The sequence below is a fragment of the Panthera uncia genome (genome assembly GCF_023721935.1).
Source record: "Panthera uncia isolate 11264 chromosome C1 unlocalized genomic scaffold, Puncia_PCG_1.0 HiC_scaffold_3, whole genome shotgun sequence".
Classification (NCBI taxonomy): Eukaryota; Metazoa; Chordata; class Mammalia; order Carnivora; family Felidae; genus Panthera; species Panthera uncia.
The window spans coordinates 103,094,192-103,109,480 of NW_026057584.1; the positions used below are offsets into that span (position 1 = coordinate 103,094,192).

General features: G+C 42.7%; 1 protein-coding gene across 2 annotated transcripts; it reads left to right on the forward strand.

Moving 5' to 3' along the window:
* The first annotated feature begins 1,904 nt into the window (after window positions 1-1,904).
* Window positions 1,905-14,412, forward strand: TSN (translin). Of its 2 annotated transcripts, XM_049615749.1 has the most exons (6): window positions 1,916-2,121; window positions 3,280-3,373; window positions 4,993-5,089; window positions 6,766-6,881; window positions 8,277-8,356; window positions 9,010-14,412. In XM_049615749.1, exons 1-6 carry the CDS (start codon window positions 2,056-2,058, stop codon window positions 9,241-9,243), a joined length of 687 nt encoding a protein of 228 aa, XP_049471706.1. In that variant the 5' UTR covers window positions 1,916-2,055; the 3' UTR covers window positions 9,244-14,412. The 2 variants fall into 2 exon arrangements, with proteins under 2 accessions (XP_049471707.1, XP_049471706.1); XM_049615750.1 differs by lacking the exon at window positions 8,277-8,356 and having other exon boundaries at window positions 1,905-2,121; window positions 9,010-9,256.
* Window positions 14,413-15,289: the final 877 nt, after the last annotated feature.

Below are 15,289 nucleotides of genomic sequence, written 5' to 3' on the forward strand. Positions count from 1 at the left end.
TTGCAAATATTATTGTTAAATGGTACATAGACGAAAAATAACATAGAAATTAAGACAAAGCATTTGGATTCCAGCTTCAACATTTACTAGCTGCATACGACCTTACGCAAGTCAATTAATCTGTTACTATAGTTATTTCATTTATAAGGTAACACTAATATCCACTTTACAAAAGTATAATGAAGTTACGTCTTTCTTGTAAGTTTTAGAATAACCTCTCACACAAAGCAAACAACCCCCATCTAGTTGAAATAAGTAATCATTTTAAATCATTTGGAGAGTGCATTCTACTGTGGAATTGTGTACAATTATGTATATAAATATATAATTTCTAGACATGAGAGACCCTACCTATTTCGAGAAAAGCTCCATTTCCCGTTCTATAACAAATGGCTAATTAACCCTTGAACTGGACAAAAGGACTGGTCTAGAAGCCATTGTTTCACAAGCAATTGCTCCTAAAATCAACAGGACCACAGGCTTCCCAAACATAAGACTCTTCCCAATCATAAGAGTAATATATACCAAGAATAGCTTCGTTTGTCAACAGAATAGTTATCAGTGTGTAACTGTTGCATCCACACGACTCCTGAAACAGAATGCTACGGGCACCAGTGACAGTCACAACAAAGTTTATTACAATGAGAGGCAAGGCCGACCGATCGGGACCAACACTCTTGATAAGAGTGCGGCCCCGAACAGCCGGGGTACAGAGTTTTTATAACCGATCACATCGTTTTATCATCACCTGGGAACAGAACAAAGAAACAATTTCCAGATGAGTTAGAAACAGTTGCCTAATGAGGTGTTTACTTTAGACTTTCTGCCTCTAAGTTGCAACCAGTGGATCTCCTTGACCCTGCCTCTGATGCTCTTTTCTTTGAACTTTTGCTTCCTTAATTGGTGAAGCCTAATTTACAAGAGTATGAGGCGTAATTTATAAGAGTAAAGCAAGGCTGTTATCTCTTAACCTTCAATGTCAACACAAGGCTGTTATTTTTCAAGCTAAGCATTAGCCCTACACTACAATTTAACCCTTACATAACCAAAAGCGTATTAGCCCTTAGCCTGTTAGTATAAATTATCTTTTTTTTTTTTTTTATCAAAGTCATGTGGTTCTCCCCGCCTTCCCACCCGCCCCCCCCAATCCTTGCTTTCACCCTGCAGGAGGGACACTTATTTGATTACTGCTGGAGTCTGTGCTCACCGAATTGCAATTCTTAGATCTCAAACACTTGTTTGGCTCTCATAGTGTCTTTTTATGTTCAGGTTGACCCAACGCATTCATACACATTTCTATTTGTAGAACAGATGTATGGAATAACTCTGCAACGTCAAAAAATCCTTAAGGCGCTTGCCTCAAGGGAATCGGGATAAGGAGGTGTTGGTTGAGTAGAAGAGAAATTTCCCACCATACACGCTTTAAAGATCCATATAATTTAAATAGGTTATACACTCATACAGAGGAGTTAAAATTTTTCGCTCGCAATCCATCCCGTACTCCCCCCCCCTTTTATTTCCCGTGTATTCTTTGCAAATACGAACGCATGGTTTTTCCTGTTTCCACACGGAGATTGCACTCTCTCTACGTTTTTCTGCACCTGTATTTTTACGCAAACTCTTCAGTATTGAAGCATTTCTCCTCCCATCCGCCACAGCATAAAACAACGTTAAGCGTTGCGCTTGTTTGCTCAGCCTCCAAGCCCGCCCCGCCCCTTCAGGCCCACTGGTCCCCGGGCACCCTCCTCCCCGCTTAGCGGAAGGTTTCCGGCGTTGCCTGTTCGAAGTTCCCCAGATGAAAGCCCCGCCCAGCATTTCTCGCCCCGCCCCCTGAGCGCGCGCCTCGGCTCCCGCCGCGGCACATCAGGCAGCACGGCGGACAGCCCAGGATCCTGCGCGCCGCGGACCTCGGAGGACCCCAGCGACGTCCGTAGCGTAGGGCCGGGTGGACGCGGCGGCGGCGGCTGGCGTTGCGACTGACTGCGCCGGTGGGCTCTGAAACGCTTTTCGGCGGCCACACTCGCCGCTCTGGTCGATTGTTGTGCAGCCGGCGCCATGTCTGTGAGCGAGATCTTCGTGGAGCTGCAGGGTTTTTTGGCTGCCGAGCAGGACATCCGAGAGGCGAGCCTCCTCTCTTCCCCTCCCCTTTCCCTTTCCTTTCTTGCTTGGCCACCGCGCCCGGCCCTCTTCTGTCGCTCTGTCTCGAGCAGTGGGGAAGCCTCCGGGGATGGGTTGCTTCCCCTCTTGTATCAGCTTAGGGCACGTTCCTCTCCCGCCCCCGATTCTGCTCTCCGGTCCTGATTCTGTGTGTTCGAGTCTCGGCTCTTCGGCATCGCCCACCACGTTTGAGTGTCAGTCTTCCTGCTTTCTGGCGCTTGTTTATGTCGAAGGCTCAGCGCTTGGGACTCAGAGAACACGCGTTTCACTGTTTGTTGTAGCACGTGTGGCCTCTTCTCTTTAAAACTCTCTTATGGCTTCTTATTCCACATAGAATAATAATCCAGATTCTACTGTAGCCCACAGGTGTCTTCTCCCCTCCCTCCATCTCATTTTACGCCATCTTCCGTTGTGTTTTATGTTCAGTTTAGTTATCTTTTTATTTTTTTAGTTCCGCAGAGAGTTTCTTGCCTCAGGATATTTGCATGTACTGTATGCTTTTCCTGGAATTCGCATCTTTCCTCTCCTTTCCTGGTGGTTACTTCGTATTCATATTCTTGATCTCACAATCTGTCATGTTTTTTAGTAGAGAATTCACGTTAAAAAATTTTGTGCGATACGTATTTTTTAAACGTATGTCTACCCTATTATGCTCTAAACGGCAAGAAGGAAGGGACTAATTGGGAACCAGTATTTACACAGTGCTTCCCACATAAATGTGCTGTGAATATTCATAAAGTGGTTGAAAAGCACCCAGTCTTCGTATTGCATTGCATTTTTCTTTTTTACAAATTGCATTCAGATATTTCATTTCTTTTGATATTTATAGTGTTTCAGTGGGATATTTGGGGTGGGTGGTGATTATCCTTTGAAGGCTGCATGAGAAATCTCAGGCCCTGTAGTGACCTCTTGAAGGTCTCACAGAGGAAGTAAGTGGCAACGTTGGGATTCAAACCTGGATATTTTCTGTACCAGTTCAGTTCTTGTAAAGATTGTTGGAGTTTTAAATGTGTGTGAAGGCGTCATAGGTACTTAACCTGTGCTGTCTGATATATCTGGTTTGAGGTTATGAAAATAGTTACATTGAGTTTATCTGATACTTTGATTTTTAATTCTTTCTAGGAAATCCGAAAAGTTGTACAGAGTTTAGAACAAACAGCTCGAGAGATTTTAACTTTACTGCAAGGGGTCCATCAGGGTGCTGGTTTTCAGGACAGTAAGTTCTTTGTTTTGATTTTGAAGATTTTTTTTTTAAGTTTATTTATTTCTTTTGAGAGAGAGCGAGAGAGAGAGAGAGCACGCACAAGAGAGCAGGGGAGGGGCAGAGAGTGAGGGAGAGAGAGAATCCCAAGTAGGCTCTGCACTGCTAGCACAGAGCCCGACGTGGGGCTTGATCCCACGAACACGAGGTCATGACCTGAGCTGAAATCAAGAGTCATACACCTAACTGAGCCACTCTGGTGCCCCATTGATTTTGAATATTTTTTGAGTCCAAATTATGAGTCTTTCACTTAAAAGAGTTAATTTCCATTCAGAAGACATTTCAAGTCTGTTATCATTTTATTAAGAAAAATGTCCCTCATATTCTATGGAGAAGTAGGTGAGTTGAGTGTTTTATAGGTTTACAGAATTCTGGAATTCTGTGTGTTACGGTTGATTTTCCACTTCCACGTAGTAATGTAATAATGTGATTCTGATGTGATAATTGTTGTAGGTTTGTAGTTCTCTTGTGTATCTTTTATATGGCTCTCTTGTTTTTAAACCCAATCTTTCGTGGGGCACCTGGGTGGCTCAGTCAGTTAAGTGTCTGACTCTTGATTTCAGCTCAGGTCATGATCTCACAGTCCAAGAGAGTGAGATTGAGCCCCGTGTCCGACTCTGCACTGATGGCATGAAGCCTGCTTGGGATTCTCTCTCTGCCCCTGCTTGCTTGCTCTCTCTCTCAAAATAAACATTAAAAGAGAAATAAACACAGTCTTTCCTTCATTGAATATGGCTTAATATGCATTTGTATGTAAGAAATGTTCAGTGTAAAAGGTTCCTAGTGGGTTTATAGTCAGCACCTTTCATGAAAATCACATATGATAAGTTTAAACATGGGACCTTCAATGTAGGATGTAGCCAGCACAACTAAAAGAGCTGAAATATATTTTCAGGTAGAGAATGATACAATGGCGTAACTTACAGGTGTCACAGGGAGGTCTTTTTTCTCAGTGATATGGAGTCGGTCAGTCTGAGTATAATTGATATAGCTTTTTGACCAAATGTGGGAGGTAGAAGCTGTCCAATTTTAGGCATCCTTTTGGAATAGCAGCTGGTGCATGGCCCCACAATTATTATTATATTTTAAATTTTTTTTGAAGTTAGCTTATTTTGAGAGCTAGAGAGATATGGGATTGGGGGGGCAGAGAGAGAGAGGGAGAGAGAGAACCCCAAGCAGGCTCTGCATTGTCAGTGCACAGTCTGATGCATGGCTCGAACCCACGAACTGCTAGGTCATGAACCGAGCAGAAACCAAGAGTTGGACGCTTAACTAACTGAGCCACCCAGGCACCCCAAGGATGACATTATTTATGACCGCTTACTGACTTGTTTGCCAAATATTATTCCCTTTCAGCAAGTTTTTGTCTATTTTTCAGTGTTGGTTAATTGGAATTTTGAGAGCCAGATTGGAAAGTAGAGATGCATACCCCGCATTTGGTCATGAGATTTTTTTTTTTTTTTTTAAGAGTTGATTTATTTCCAGAGAGACTGTGTAGATTATTAAGCCAGAACTGTATTTGAAATTTGGTAAATCTTACTCATTATTGTGTTTGATTATCTTTTTGTGATCAGTTCCAAAGAGGTGTTTGAAAGCTCGAGAACATTTTGGTACAGTGAAAACACATCTAACATCGTTGAAGACCAAGTTCCCTGCTGAACAGTATTACAGGTTTGTAAGAAAAGTCGTATTATTTTGTAATGTCAAGTAAAAATAAAGGCAGGACAAAAAATTATATGTACCGAATGATTGCTGAGAACCAAGTAAAAACCTCTCTATGTAGAAGAAACAACGAAAAAGAGTCAGACTATTATTAGTGGTGGTATTTTAATGGTGACAGAGATGGGGATTTTTTTCCCCTCCCTTTGAGAATTTTCCTAAGGAAAACATAATTTTTACAATGAAAAAGGAATTAAAAAATATGTGTTGTATTAAGGTCGAATAGAGTATCTTTTTAGTATATTTAAGTTGCTTGTGAAATTGGGTGAACCATGTCTATGCTATTAAGGTTATGGGATTAGATGGCACTATGTAAATGGAGTTGAGTTTTTCCTCAAAGTTTGAATTATACTGCCAAATAACATGTTTAGCTAATATTCTGTAACTTGTTGACCTATAGCACTGTTAATTTTTAAGAGTCTCCATTATTTAGGGAAGAAAATTTGCTGCCAGTCATAATTGAAATTTATAGATTGTAAAAAGCATCCCAGCCTCACAGATGTTAAATTGGAAAGAACTGCATCTGAGTATTGATGAAATATAGTGAATAAGAACCTAAAATCTCTACTTGTGTCTCTTTTCTACCGAAAAAGATGTTCTGTTAAGACACACGTGGGCACAAAACAAGACATGTATGTGGGAAGTGGGTAATACAGCTCCACAGGATAATTTAAGGCAGGGGTTGGCACACTGCCCATGGCCCGCCGCCTCTGGAAGCTGAGAATTGCTTATATTTTAAAGGGTTGTTAAAAAAAGAAAAACACCCAAATAAGAATATGTGACAGAGACTGAATGTGGCTCACAAGGCCTAAAATGTTACTATCTGGCCCTTCGCAGAAAAAGTTTGCTGACCCTGCTGTAAGGTAATAACGGATGTAGAGAGACCTTGAACGATAGGATTGGCAGGATCTTAAGAGATCGTGTAGTTTGGAGGTCACACAGAGGCTGACCTCTGGGTGATTTGGCCCTTAGAGGGTTTTATTTGACCTGTATTGTATTGAAAATTTTTTTTGAATTTGCCATATTTGAAATTCAGGAGGCATAGCATTAATATTTGGGGGTATAAAATTTCCTATTTTTTTTTTTCAGGCTTCTAGCTCAGTTTAACTGCAGGATCCTGAAGGTTTAAGTGTGGTTTAGTGATTCCAAGTGGTAGTTATTATATGTATAAATCAAGGTTTTTTTAATATTCTACACTCAAAACGTGAGAGTAAGTTAGGTATTGAGGCTGATGTACAGTGCAGTTCTCATCAATCTGCCGTCGCCAGTTTTAATTTTTCTCAGAGCAGTATCATTGTTTTTACTGATTAAACTTCACAAGCACAGTTGTCCTTGTCCATAATCTTCGATTGTAAATATCTTTATATTCGTTGAAGTTGGATCATGCTTCTCGTTTGTCTATTAAACTTCTAATACGTAATTGCTATAAATGTGAACTTGTAAAACTTATATTAAATCCATCTAATATACTTAAATGGCATGTTTTTACATGTTTTTTATGTTGGGGTTTCACATGGATTTGATTTGGAAAAGCATTGTATTTCCAAAACGTTTGACTACGACTGTACTAAATTTATCTTTTATAAAGCCCCTAATCCTTCCACCTAAATGAGCTTCTATCCGTGCAGATTTCATGAGCACTGGAGGTTTGTGTTGCAGCGTTTGGTCTTCTTGGCAGCATTTGTTGTGTACTTGGAATCAGAAACACTAGTGACTCGAGAAGCGGTTACAGAAATTCTTGGCAGTAAGTGTCTCCGTTAGCGTCGGTCTGCAGAATCAGGCATGGTCGCTTAATTTTTGGTTGTGGGGGAGGCTGTTGCTTATACTTCCTACTTATTAGAACAAACGAGAACTAAATGGAAAAATAGTGACTTGGAAACACAAAAAGTAAGAACATGTAGTGGCTTGCTTTTTGTACTTGGGTGTTGCTTTTAGTTTTTAAAATTTAGTTTTTAAAAATTCAAGCCTACAGAAAGTTGAAAGAATAGTACAGTGAAGACCACTTAGATTTTCTGCTTGTTAACATTTTGCCATGTCTTTAAAAATTTATTTTATTTTATTATTATTTTTTTTACTGTTTATTTTTGAGAGAGACAGAGTGCAAGCTGGGGAGGGGCAGAGAGAGAGGGAGACACAGAATCTGAAGCTGACAGCTCAGAGCCTGACGGGCTCGAACTCATGAACCGTGAGATCATGACTCAAGCCGAAGTTGGTTGCTTAACCGACTGAGCCACCCAGGAACCCCCAAAATTTTTAATTTTTAATTTTTAATTTTTATTTTAGTGTGCGTGAAGGGGGTGGGGAGCAGAGGGAGAGAGAACTCTGAGCCGGCTCCATGCTCAATATGGGGCTCGATCCCACAACCCTGGGATCATGACCTGAGCTGAAATTAAGAGTCAGATGTTCAACCGAATGAGCCACCCAGGCTCCCCAACATTTTGCCACATTTGTGCGGTCTTCTCACTTTGTGCAAGTGCATGTGCATTCATGCATTCGTGTGCCCGTGTGAACCATGTGAATGTTACTTAAGGGTGTCATGGCTTCTCCTTTAAATGCTGCGACATGCTTTGTCCAAAAACATAGGTATTCTCTGATATACGTTCTGATATATCACCAGATAACGTTCTGGGTGATAGTACTTTCTGAGAGAAGAATGAAAGGAAAAATTGAAGTCCTAAGAGCTCAAAAATCCACAATGAGGCCTAGTTGCCAAAAGTATGAGCACATCATAAAGATAGTTTTATTTTTTTATTTTTTATTTAAAAAAAAAAAATTTTTTTTTAACGTTTATTTATTTTTGAGACAGAAAGAGACAGAGCATGAACGGGGGAGGGTCAGAGAGAGGGAGACACAGAATCCGAAACAGGCTCCAGGCTCTGAGCTGTCAGCACAGAGCCCAACGCAGGGCTCGAACTTGCGGACCGCGAGATCATGACCTGAGCCGAAGTCGGCCACTCAACCGACTGAGCCACCCAGGCGCCCCAAAGATAGTTTTTAAAAGATCTTCTTTTTTTTCCTTTGAGAGAAACAATATGTGTGTGCGTGTATATGTATGTGTGTGTATATATAGTATTTTATATTCTTAGGCTCACATTCTGTTCAGATCATGACCTTATTTTTACTTTGGTGTATTTTTTAGTTGAGCCAGATCGGGAGAAAGGCTTTCATCTGGATGTGGAAGATTATCTCTCAGGAGTTCTTATTCTTGCCAGTGAATTGGTAAGAAGCTTAGTAATTTGCCATTTGCGTTTTTGATCTTCCCACCTCGCTGTCAGTTTTTAAAATGGGCACAAAAATTCAGGAAGTCTTTTCTAAGCCCTCTATCTGTCACCAGTTTGTCATCATGTGCTGTGTGTGCTGCTTTGCTAGTCATCAGAGTCATCAGCCAGTCATAAAATGAGCGGGCTGTTCATAAACTAATGTGTGAGTTTTTAAAAGATGGTAATGCCTCTCCCTTTCAAAGTGGTGGCAAGACACATACATCCCTAGTAACTGTGTCAATACATATACTTGCTTCGGGGACTAATTTAACTGTATATAGGTTATTTTTCTTTTATTCTCTTCATCTGTCTCTTGAGACATTGTCCTATGGAGATAATTCTAAAGAAGAAAAAAAGGCTGTCATAAAGGTGTTCCCACTAGTCTTGATTCGCATTGATGGAAACTTGTAGACCACAGAAACCCCCAACAGAAAGGGAACGATCTCTTAAGTCTTGAAGTAACTTCGTAATGTTAAGCGGTGGTCAACATGTAATTCCGAAAGGCAGCGTGGGAAAGTTGCGGGGCCTTGGGGGTCTCTTGGTTGTGATGCGGAGGAAGACGTGCTCACGAGGCCTGTTGTAAGGTGTCTCGGTTTCCCTTCCCTCGTGTAGTCGAGGCTGTCCGTCAACAGCGTGACCGCCGGAGACTACTCCCGGCCGCTCCACATCTCCACCTTCATCAACGAGCTGGATTCGGGCTTCCGCCTTCTCAACCTGAAAAACGACTCCCTGAGGAAGCGCTACGACGGCTTGAAGTATGACGTGAAGAAGGTGGAGGAGGTGGTCTACGATCTCTCCATCCGGGGCTTCAACAAGGAGACGGCCGCGGCGTGTGCCGAGAAGTGAAGCCGGAGGCTCCGCTGGCGCCGGGCCCTGCTGACCTCAGCGGTCGCCGGTGGGGGTGGACCCCGTGCCTCTCGGGTAGTTAGCCTTGCCCCGTTGCTAAACACCGCGCTTTATTTTCTTAACCGGTTGGTTGTGTGGTGGAAATATCCAAATGGAAATGCTTTTTTCTGGGGGTGAAAAAATAGCCTTTTCAAGGACAGACTTTCTTTGTCGTTTCAGTGAATTTGCTCTGTAATTCAGTGTATTTCAGTTCTGTCGGAAAGTGTAAATGTCAGTCTCTTGGTAAAGTCCTTTTCTTGCTCACCCTGATGCTGTTGATGTACTGATTGAGAAGTTTATGGTCTTGTGTTCCTTCCAGAAGTGATCCTTGGTGTTTTCTATATCCAAATTAGCCATCCATACCCAGGTGTGTGTAGCCTGGATACAGGATAAAAATGAGTAATTAAAAAGGATGGTTGCCAAGCAAAGGACAACTTATTTTATATTTTCTTTCCTTATTTTAAGCCTCGTGAGTAAATCATATGTTGACATTTTTTTTGCAAGGGAGTTACAGCCCCACGGTCTCTCTCACTGCCATCAAAATATAAAAGAGAAAATTGCAAAGTCAAGCTCAGATTATCTTGGGACGTTTTTGTATTAAGGGATTGAGTCACATCTTATCATTTGGCTCTCTTTGCCAGGTGGGGAGTAGGGCTTAGTGTCTTACAACACCTCTGTTTTCTGATGTTGCCTTAACATTCTGCTCTTGCAGCAATTTAAAGATCGTTTTCACACACATCTTGAACTAACACTTCATATAATATATTTTTAAGCTATGAAACCTTTTTCCTAGCAGCCAGCTAGACCGTCTGGTCTGAGACTACAAAGCCACCCAGTCAAGTTAATTAGCAGTACCCTGACTGGTATGTTCTGAGAGAAAAATGCTGTGCTTTGTCTGGAAAAAAGAGAAAACCTTGGATTTAAAAAGGAAGATCAGCTGATTTGGTAATGTTTTTTAGAGTAAGCAATTTCAGGTTTTGGCAGCTATCCCAATGGTCAGGTTTTAGATTTACAGTTTTGGGCAAGTCCTGTAAACCTTGTTGGCACCCTCCTCCCCCTCCTGGTTTTCAGGTAGTGCTAAGAATACTCGCCATGTAATTTTTGCTGTTGAATTGAAACGGTTTAAAATGGTGACGTCATCCACGGTTTTCTGGAGCTCACTGAAAGGAAGGTGCTAGTGTTTCCAGAATAACAGAAAGCATTTAGAAGTGTCATCCTCTCCTGCCTGCTACCAGTTTAGGCGTTCCGTTTGTGCAGTGGAATATTTGGCATTGCTATCAGAGCCGTTCTCAGGCCAAGTTAAGGACTGACCAGATTTTCCATCATGAGGAGGACAAGTAGAAATGAAGCATCAATCGCTATGCATTTTTGGGTTTTAAACAACTTTCTTGACAGCTCTTTCTGCGGAAGAGTGTGTAGAACGAAGAAAGGCGTTTGGGTCTTTGAAGTGCCTAGGGTGGTCATCTAAGATATGCAGTAATAGCACTGCCCAGATTGAGCACAAAAGGCTTCAAATTACATGATCAAATACATGCAGTAAGTTCAGTAGTAGTTTTCTTCTACGTGGAGAATGGACTCTGAATGTGTGTTGAGGCTGAAGAAGACCAGGGGTGACAAGCACATCCTGCTGTGTAACAGTTAAAATTATTGAACGACACCAGCCGCTCAGAGTTAAATTGAAAGTATTTTAATTGACGGTATTGAAAAGCCTCGGCTCTGGTTTTAGTGCACCAGAATTGTTCTTTTCGACTCTAGAAGATTGAGCGGGTTAGAAAAAGTAGAGATGAATTAGTGGATGTTTTCTTTATAAATTTATTTATAAGAAGAGAACCCTTAAATACTTCATAAGATTTGCCCTGTCTTAAACTTGAATAATACTGGTAATGCCTAAGAGAATTTAATAAAGAACGAAAGCTTCTTTGGCAGTGTTTTGGATCCTTTACTTAAGTGGCTGCAGTCGAGGTACAGATGCAGAAAGCCACTGGCAAAGTTCGTGGCATGCACTCAGAAATCATGGCTTTCTTGTTTCGTGGTCTGGACCGGACTGTACTCTTCAGGCAGAGCATCATTGTCTGCCTGACGCCAAAATAAGGTATTCCCTGAACCTGAAGTCATTTGTTTTCTTAGTAGTCACTGTAATGAACAGTAAACAAGTAAAAAAAAAAAAAAAAAAAAAATCACCCCTCCGCTCCAAACAACAATAAGAAACATCTACAGAGGGTTAAATGGATTGACTGGACTGATGGTTTGAGTGAGCCGAGGGTGAGAGAGGGGAGAGGAGGGAATCTGACTTCATGGTCCGGTTTCTAGTCTGGGAGACTAAGTCGATTTAGGTGCTGTTAGCTGAGGTTGGGGTGGGGGTGGGGGGCTGACATGGGAAGACTTCTGAATGTGTTGGGTTCATGATGCTAGTTGAGCCTGAGGGGGAGATGGCCAAGCAGGACTTTGGGCGTGAGGAAAGCTCGGAGCCAGCCTGCGATAGTTTGGGGCAGCATTAGTGTGTACGTGGAAGGTAGGTCAGGAGAGTGGGTATGACCCCCTAGGAGAGCGTGTAGAATGAGAAGAGTAAGGGGCTAAGGACAAAACCCTGGTTGATGGGGTTTAGTGAGTTAGGCAGAGGGAGAGACCATGAGGAAACGGAGAAGGGGTTAGAGAGACAAAGAACAGTGAGAGTGGCTTGTCACAGAAGCCAGGGGAATAAAGAGGCTCTAGAAGGCTTTTTTCGGGGGAGGGGGATTTAAGAGATTTAAAATACAGACTTTCAGGGGCGCCTGGGTGGCTGTCGGTGAAGCGTCTGACTCTTGATTTTGGCTCAGGGCATGATCTCACGGTTTGTGAGTTCAAGCCCCAAGTTGGGCTCTGCCCTGGCAGTAAGGAGCCTGCTTGGGATTCTGTCTCTCCCTCCCTCTGCCCCACCCTCGTGCGAGCGTTCTCCCTCTCTCTCTCTTTCAAAATAAATAAACTTTCTCCACAGCCTGAGAGCCCTGTGACACTGTCGGGTGAGGCTTGGTTATGCTGTGCTAATAAACCCCAAAACTCAACAGGCATAGTACAGAGTTTATTTTTCACTGACCCTGTGTGTCCGTTGCAGGTTTGCTGGGGCACGTGCTCCACGTTGTCCTCATCTAGCTGACAGGAGCCATCAACTGGCCCATTGCCCGTTGCCGTGGGAGAGGGAGACAGTTGTGGAGGGTCTTCTACAAACACATGTTCTGGTTTCAAAGTGACCTGCCACTTCCTCTCACAGTTCACTGGTTAGGACTGGATATGCCTTCCTGCTAAACAGAGTGCAAGGGGGCCTGGCAGGATGGGAGTCTGCAGATGGAAGGTCAAACCAAATGTTGAAAGTCTTCAGCAATAGGTACTTCCTTCGGTTGGATGAATAGTAGTACTTCTGGTCACACGTGAACTTCACTGGGCTTGGGAGGGGCCGCTCTTACCTGTCAGATGACGAGAAGAGGGTGGGCCCATCAGTAGTCCCCTCTGCTGTTGAAGGTGGTTTCCTGTTTGAAAGAGATTTCTCTGGTGTGTGCGTTTGTGTCGGTTTGTGTATGGGTGTTTTAGGCCAGCGTTCAGTGAGTTTTTGCATGTTGCACGCACTGGGTTAAACATTTTATCCAGATCATCTGATTTCCTGCCCATATAACCCTGTGAGGTGCCTACCACCATTTCCCCCGTTTTAGACTGGGAGCAGGCTTAGAGAGGGCAGTCCGCTTGCCCTGAGTTCACAGTGATGAAACGGAAAGGCTGTGATTCGGACCCACTTAACTCTGCCCCTGCATCCACATATGCCGCTTCTTCCCTGATGCTTTTGATGGCCTCTGTAGCCTGACCAGGAAAATCCCAAATCCACCAAGAGTTACGAACACCGTGTATGCGTAGCTTTGGGTTGGGTGCAGTCTCTGTTAGAACTTAGCGTAAAAAACGAGTGGGAAGCTAGGTCTGTGCCCTCCAGAAGTTTAGGGTCTAGTTACAGGGGAGAGGGTGGTGAGAAAGATATAAACAGGTAAGAGATGAAACATTCAACTAATATTTGAGCACCTCCTGTAATGTTTTGGAATTCTTAACAGCTTTATGGAAGTACGTTTTACAAATAAAATGACTCAAATCAAGGGATTTATAAAGTAGTGCAACAATCCTCATGTATTATCTTCCAGAAAGATCCCAGCCCCAGGCCACCACTAATCTACTTTGTTTCCATAAATTTGCCTTTTCAGGATATTTTCTATATACGGAATCATGAAGTCTGTGGTCTTTTGTGTCTCATTGCTTAGCGTAATGTTTTATAAGGTTCGTCCATGTCCCAGCACAGCATGTGTTGGTAGTTTGTTCCTTTGTATTCCTGAGTGGCATACCTTTGTGGGTATTCCACATGTTATCCATTCATTAGATGAGGAAGATTTAAGTTTCTACTTTTTGGCTGTTCTAACTAATGTTGCTATGAACATCCTTGTGCAAGTCTGTGTCTGAATGGGTATTGCCATTTCTTTTGCATAGATACCCAGGAGTCTGTTGTAAAAATGGTGATTTTATGTTTAGCTTTTGAAGAAACTTGACCTGTTTTCCTTTCAGCAACCTATGAGTTAACAGTCAAGACAGTCCTAGACAGGACGTTATAACAACTTTATTGCTAAATAAGTCGTGAATGATTGCTGTAGGAGTTGGGGATGTGTTATATGGAATGGTTCATGAAAGAGGTAGGATTTAGAGAAGCATGGAACTAGGAGACGGTCATTTTTCGTCAGAATTGAAACCAAAACAGAATGGTACAGGCATGCCATGGAAATATGGTGGATTCAGTTCCAGATCACAGCAGTAAAGTGAATATCGCAATGAAACAGGTCAAGTGAGTTTTTTCCCAGTGCAGATAAAAGTTACGTTTATGCTGTACCATAGTGTATGAGGTGTGCGATAACATTATGTCTAAAAAAATACCGTCGTTAAACAATACTTTATTGCTAAAAATGCTATGTGTGCTTTCAGCGAGTTGTGATCATTCATCACAGATCACCATAACACATATAATAATGGAAAAGTTTGGAATATTGTGAGAATTACCAAAACGTGACAGATGTGAAGTGAGCAAATGCCACTGGAAAAATGGGGCCGACGGATTTGCTCGACACAGGGTTGCACAGCCTTCAATCTGTAAAAGACGCCGTATCTGTGAAGTGCAGTCAGACGAGGCATGCCAGTCTTAATTTCATAGGGATGGGGATATCATGCATTTGATGGCAGGAGAGAACGTGGTGAGGTCGGACTGTTAAGTTTAGAAAAGCCTGAATTGGGAGGTTAAGGAGTTTGGACTTAGAATGATAGGCATTGGGGGCTGTATGGTTTCTTTTCTTTCTTTCTTTCTTTCTTTCTTTCTTTCTTTCTTTCTTTCTCTCTTTTTTCTTCTCTTTTTTCTTCTTTTCTTTTCTTTTCTTTTCTTTTCTTTCTTTCCCTTCTTCCTTCCTTCCTTCCTTCCTTCCTTCCTTCCTTCCTTCCTTTTATTTTGAAGAGGGGAGAGAGCAGCTTTGGAGTCAGCCGTAGTTTTGAATCCTGGCTGTCATGTTACCAATAGAAGAGACCAAAGGCAGGGAGACCTGTGAGGAAGTGCTTGCTGTCTTTGAGGTAGTGAAGGTCAGCTTGGGCAGCTGGTCACGGTCCTGGCTGACACAGATGTAGTGTGCTATAAAGGAAAAACTGGGTAGGCTTGGAATCCGGGGTAGGAGGGATGCTGTGGACTGAATGTGTGTGTCCCTCCATGTTCATACAGTAAAGCCTGATCCTCATTTGGATGGTACTGGAGGTGGGACCTGCGGAGGTAATTAGGTCATGAAGGTGGGGCTCTCAGGAACGGGATTAGTGCCTGAATAAAAGGGACCCAGAGCTCCCTCATGCCTCCACCATGGGATGACACAGCCAGGATTCGGGCCCCCACCGGACACCGAATCAGCTGGTGCCTGATCACCTTGCTCGTAGATCTGTTGTTGAAGCCACCCGGAAGGTGGTAGTTCTGTTA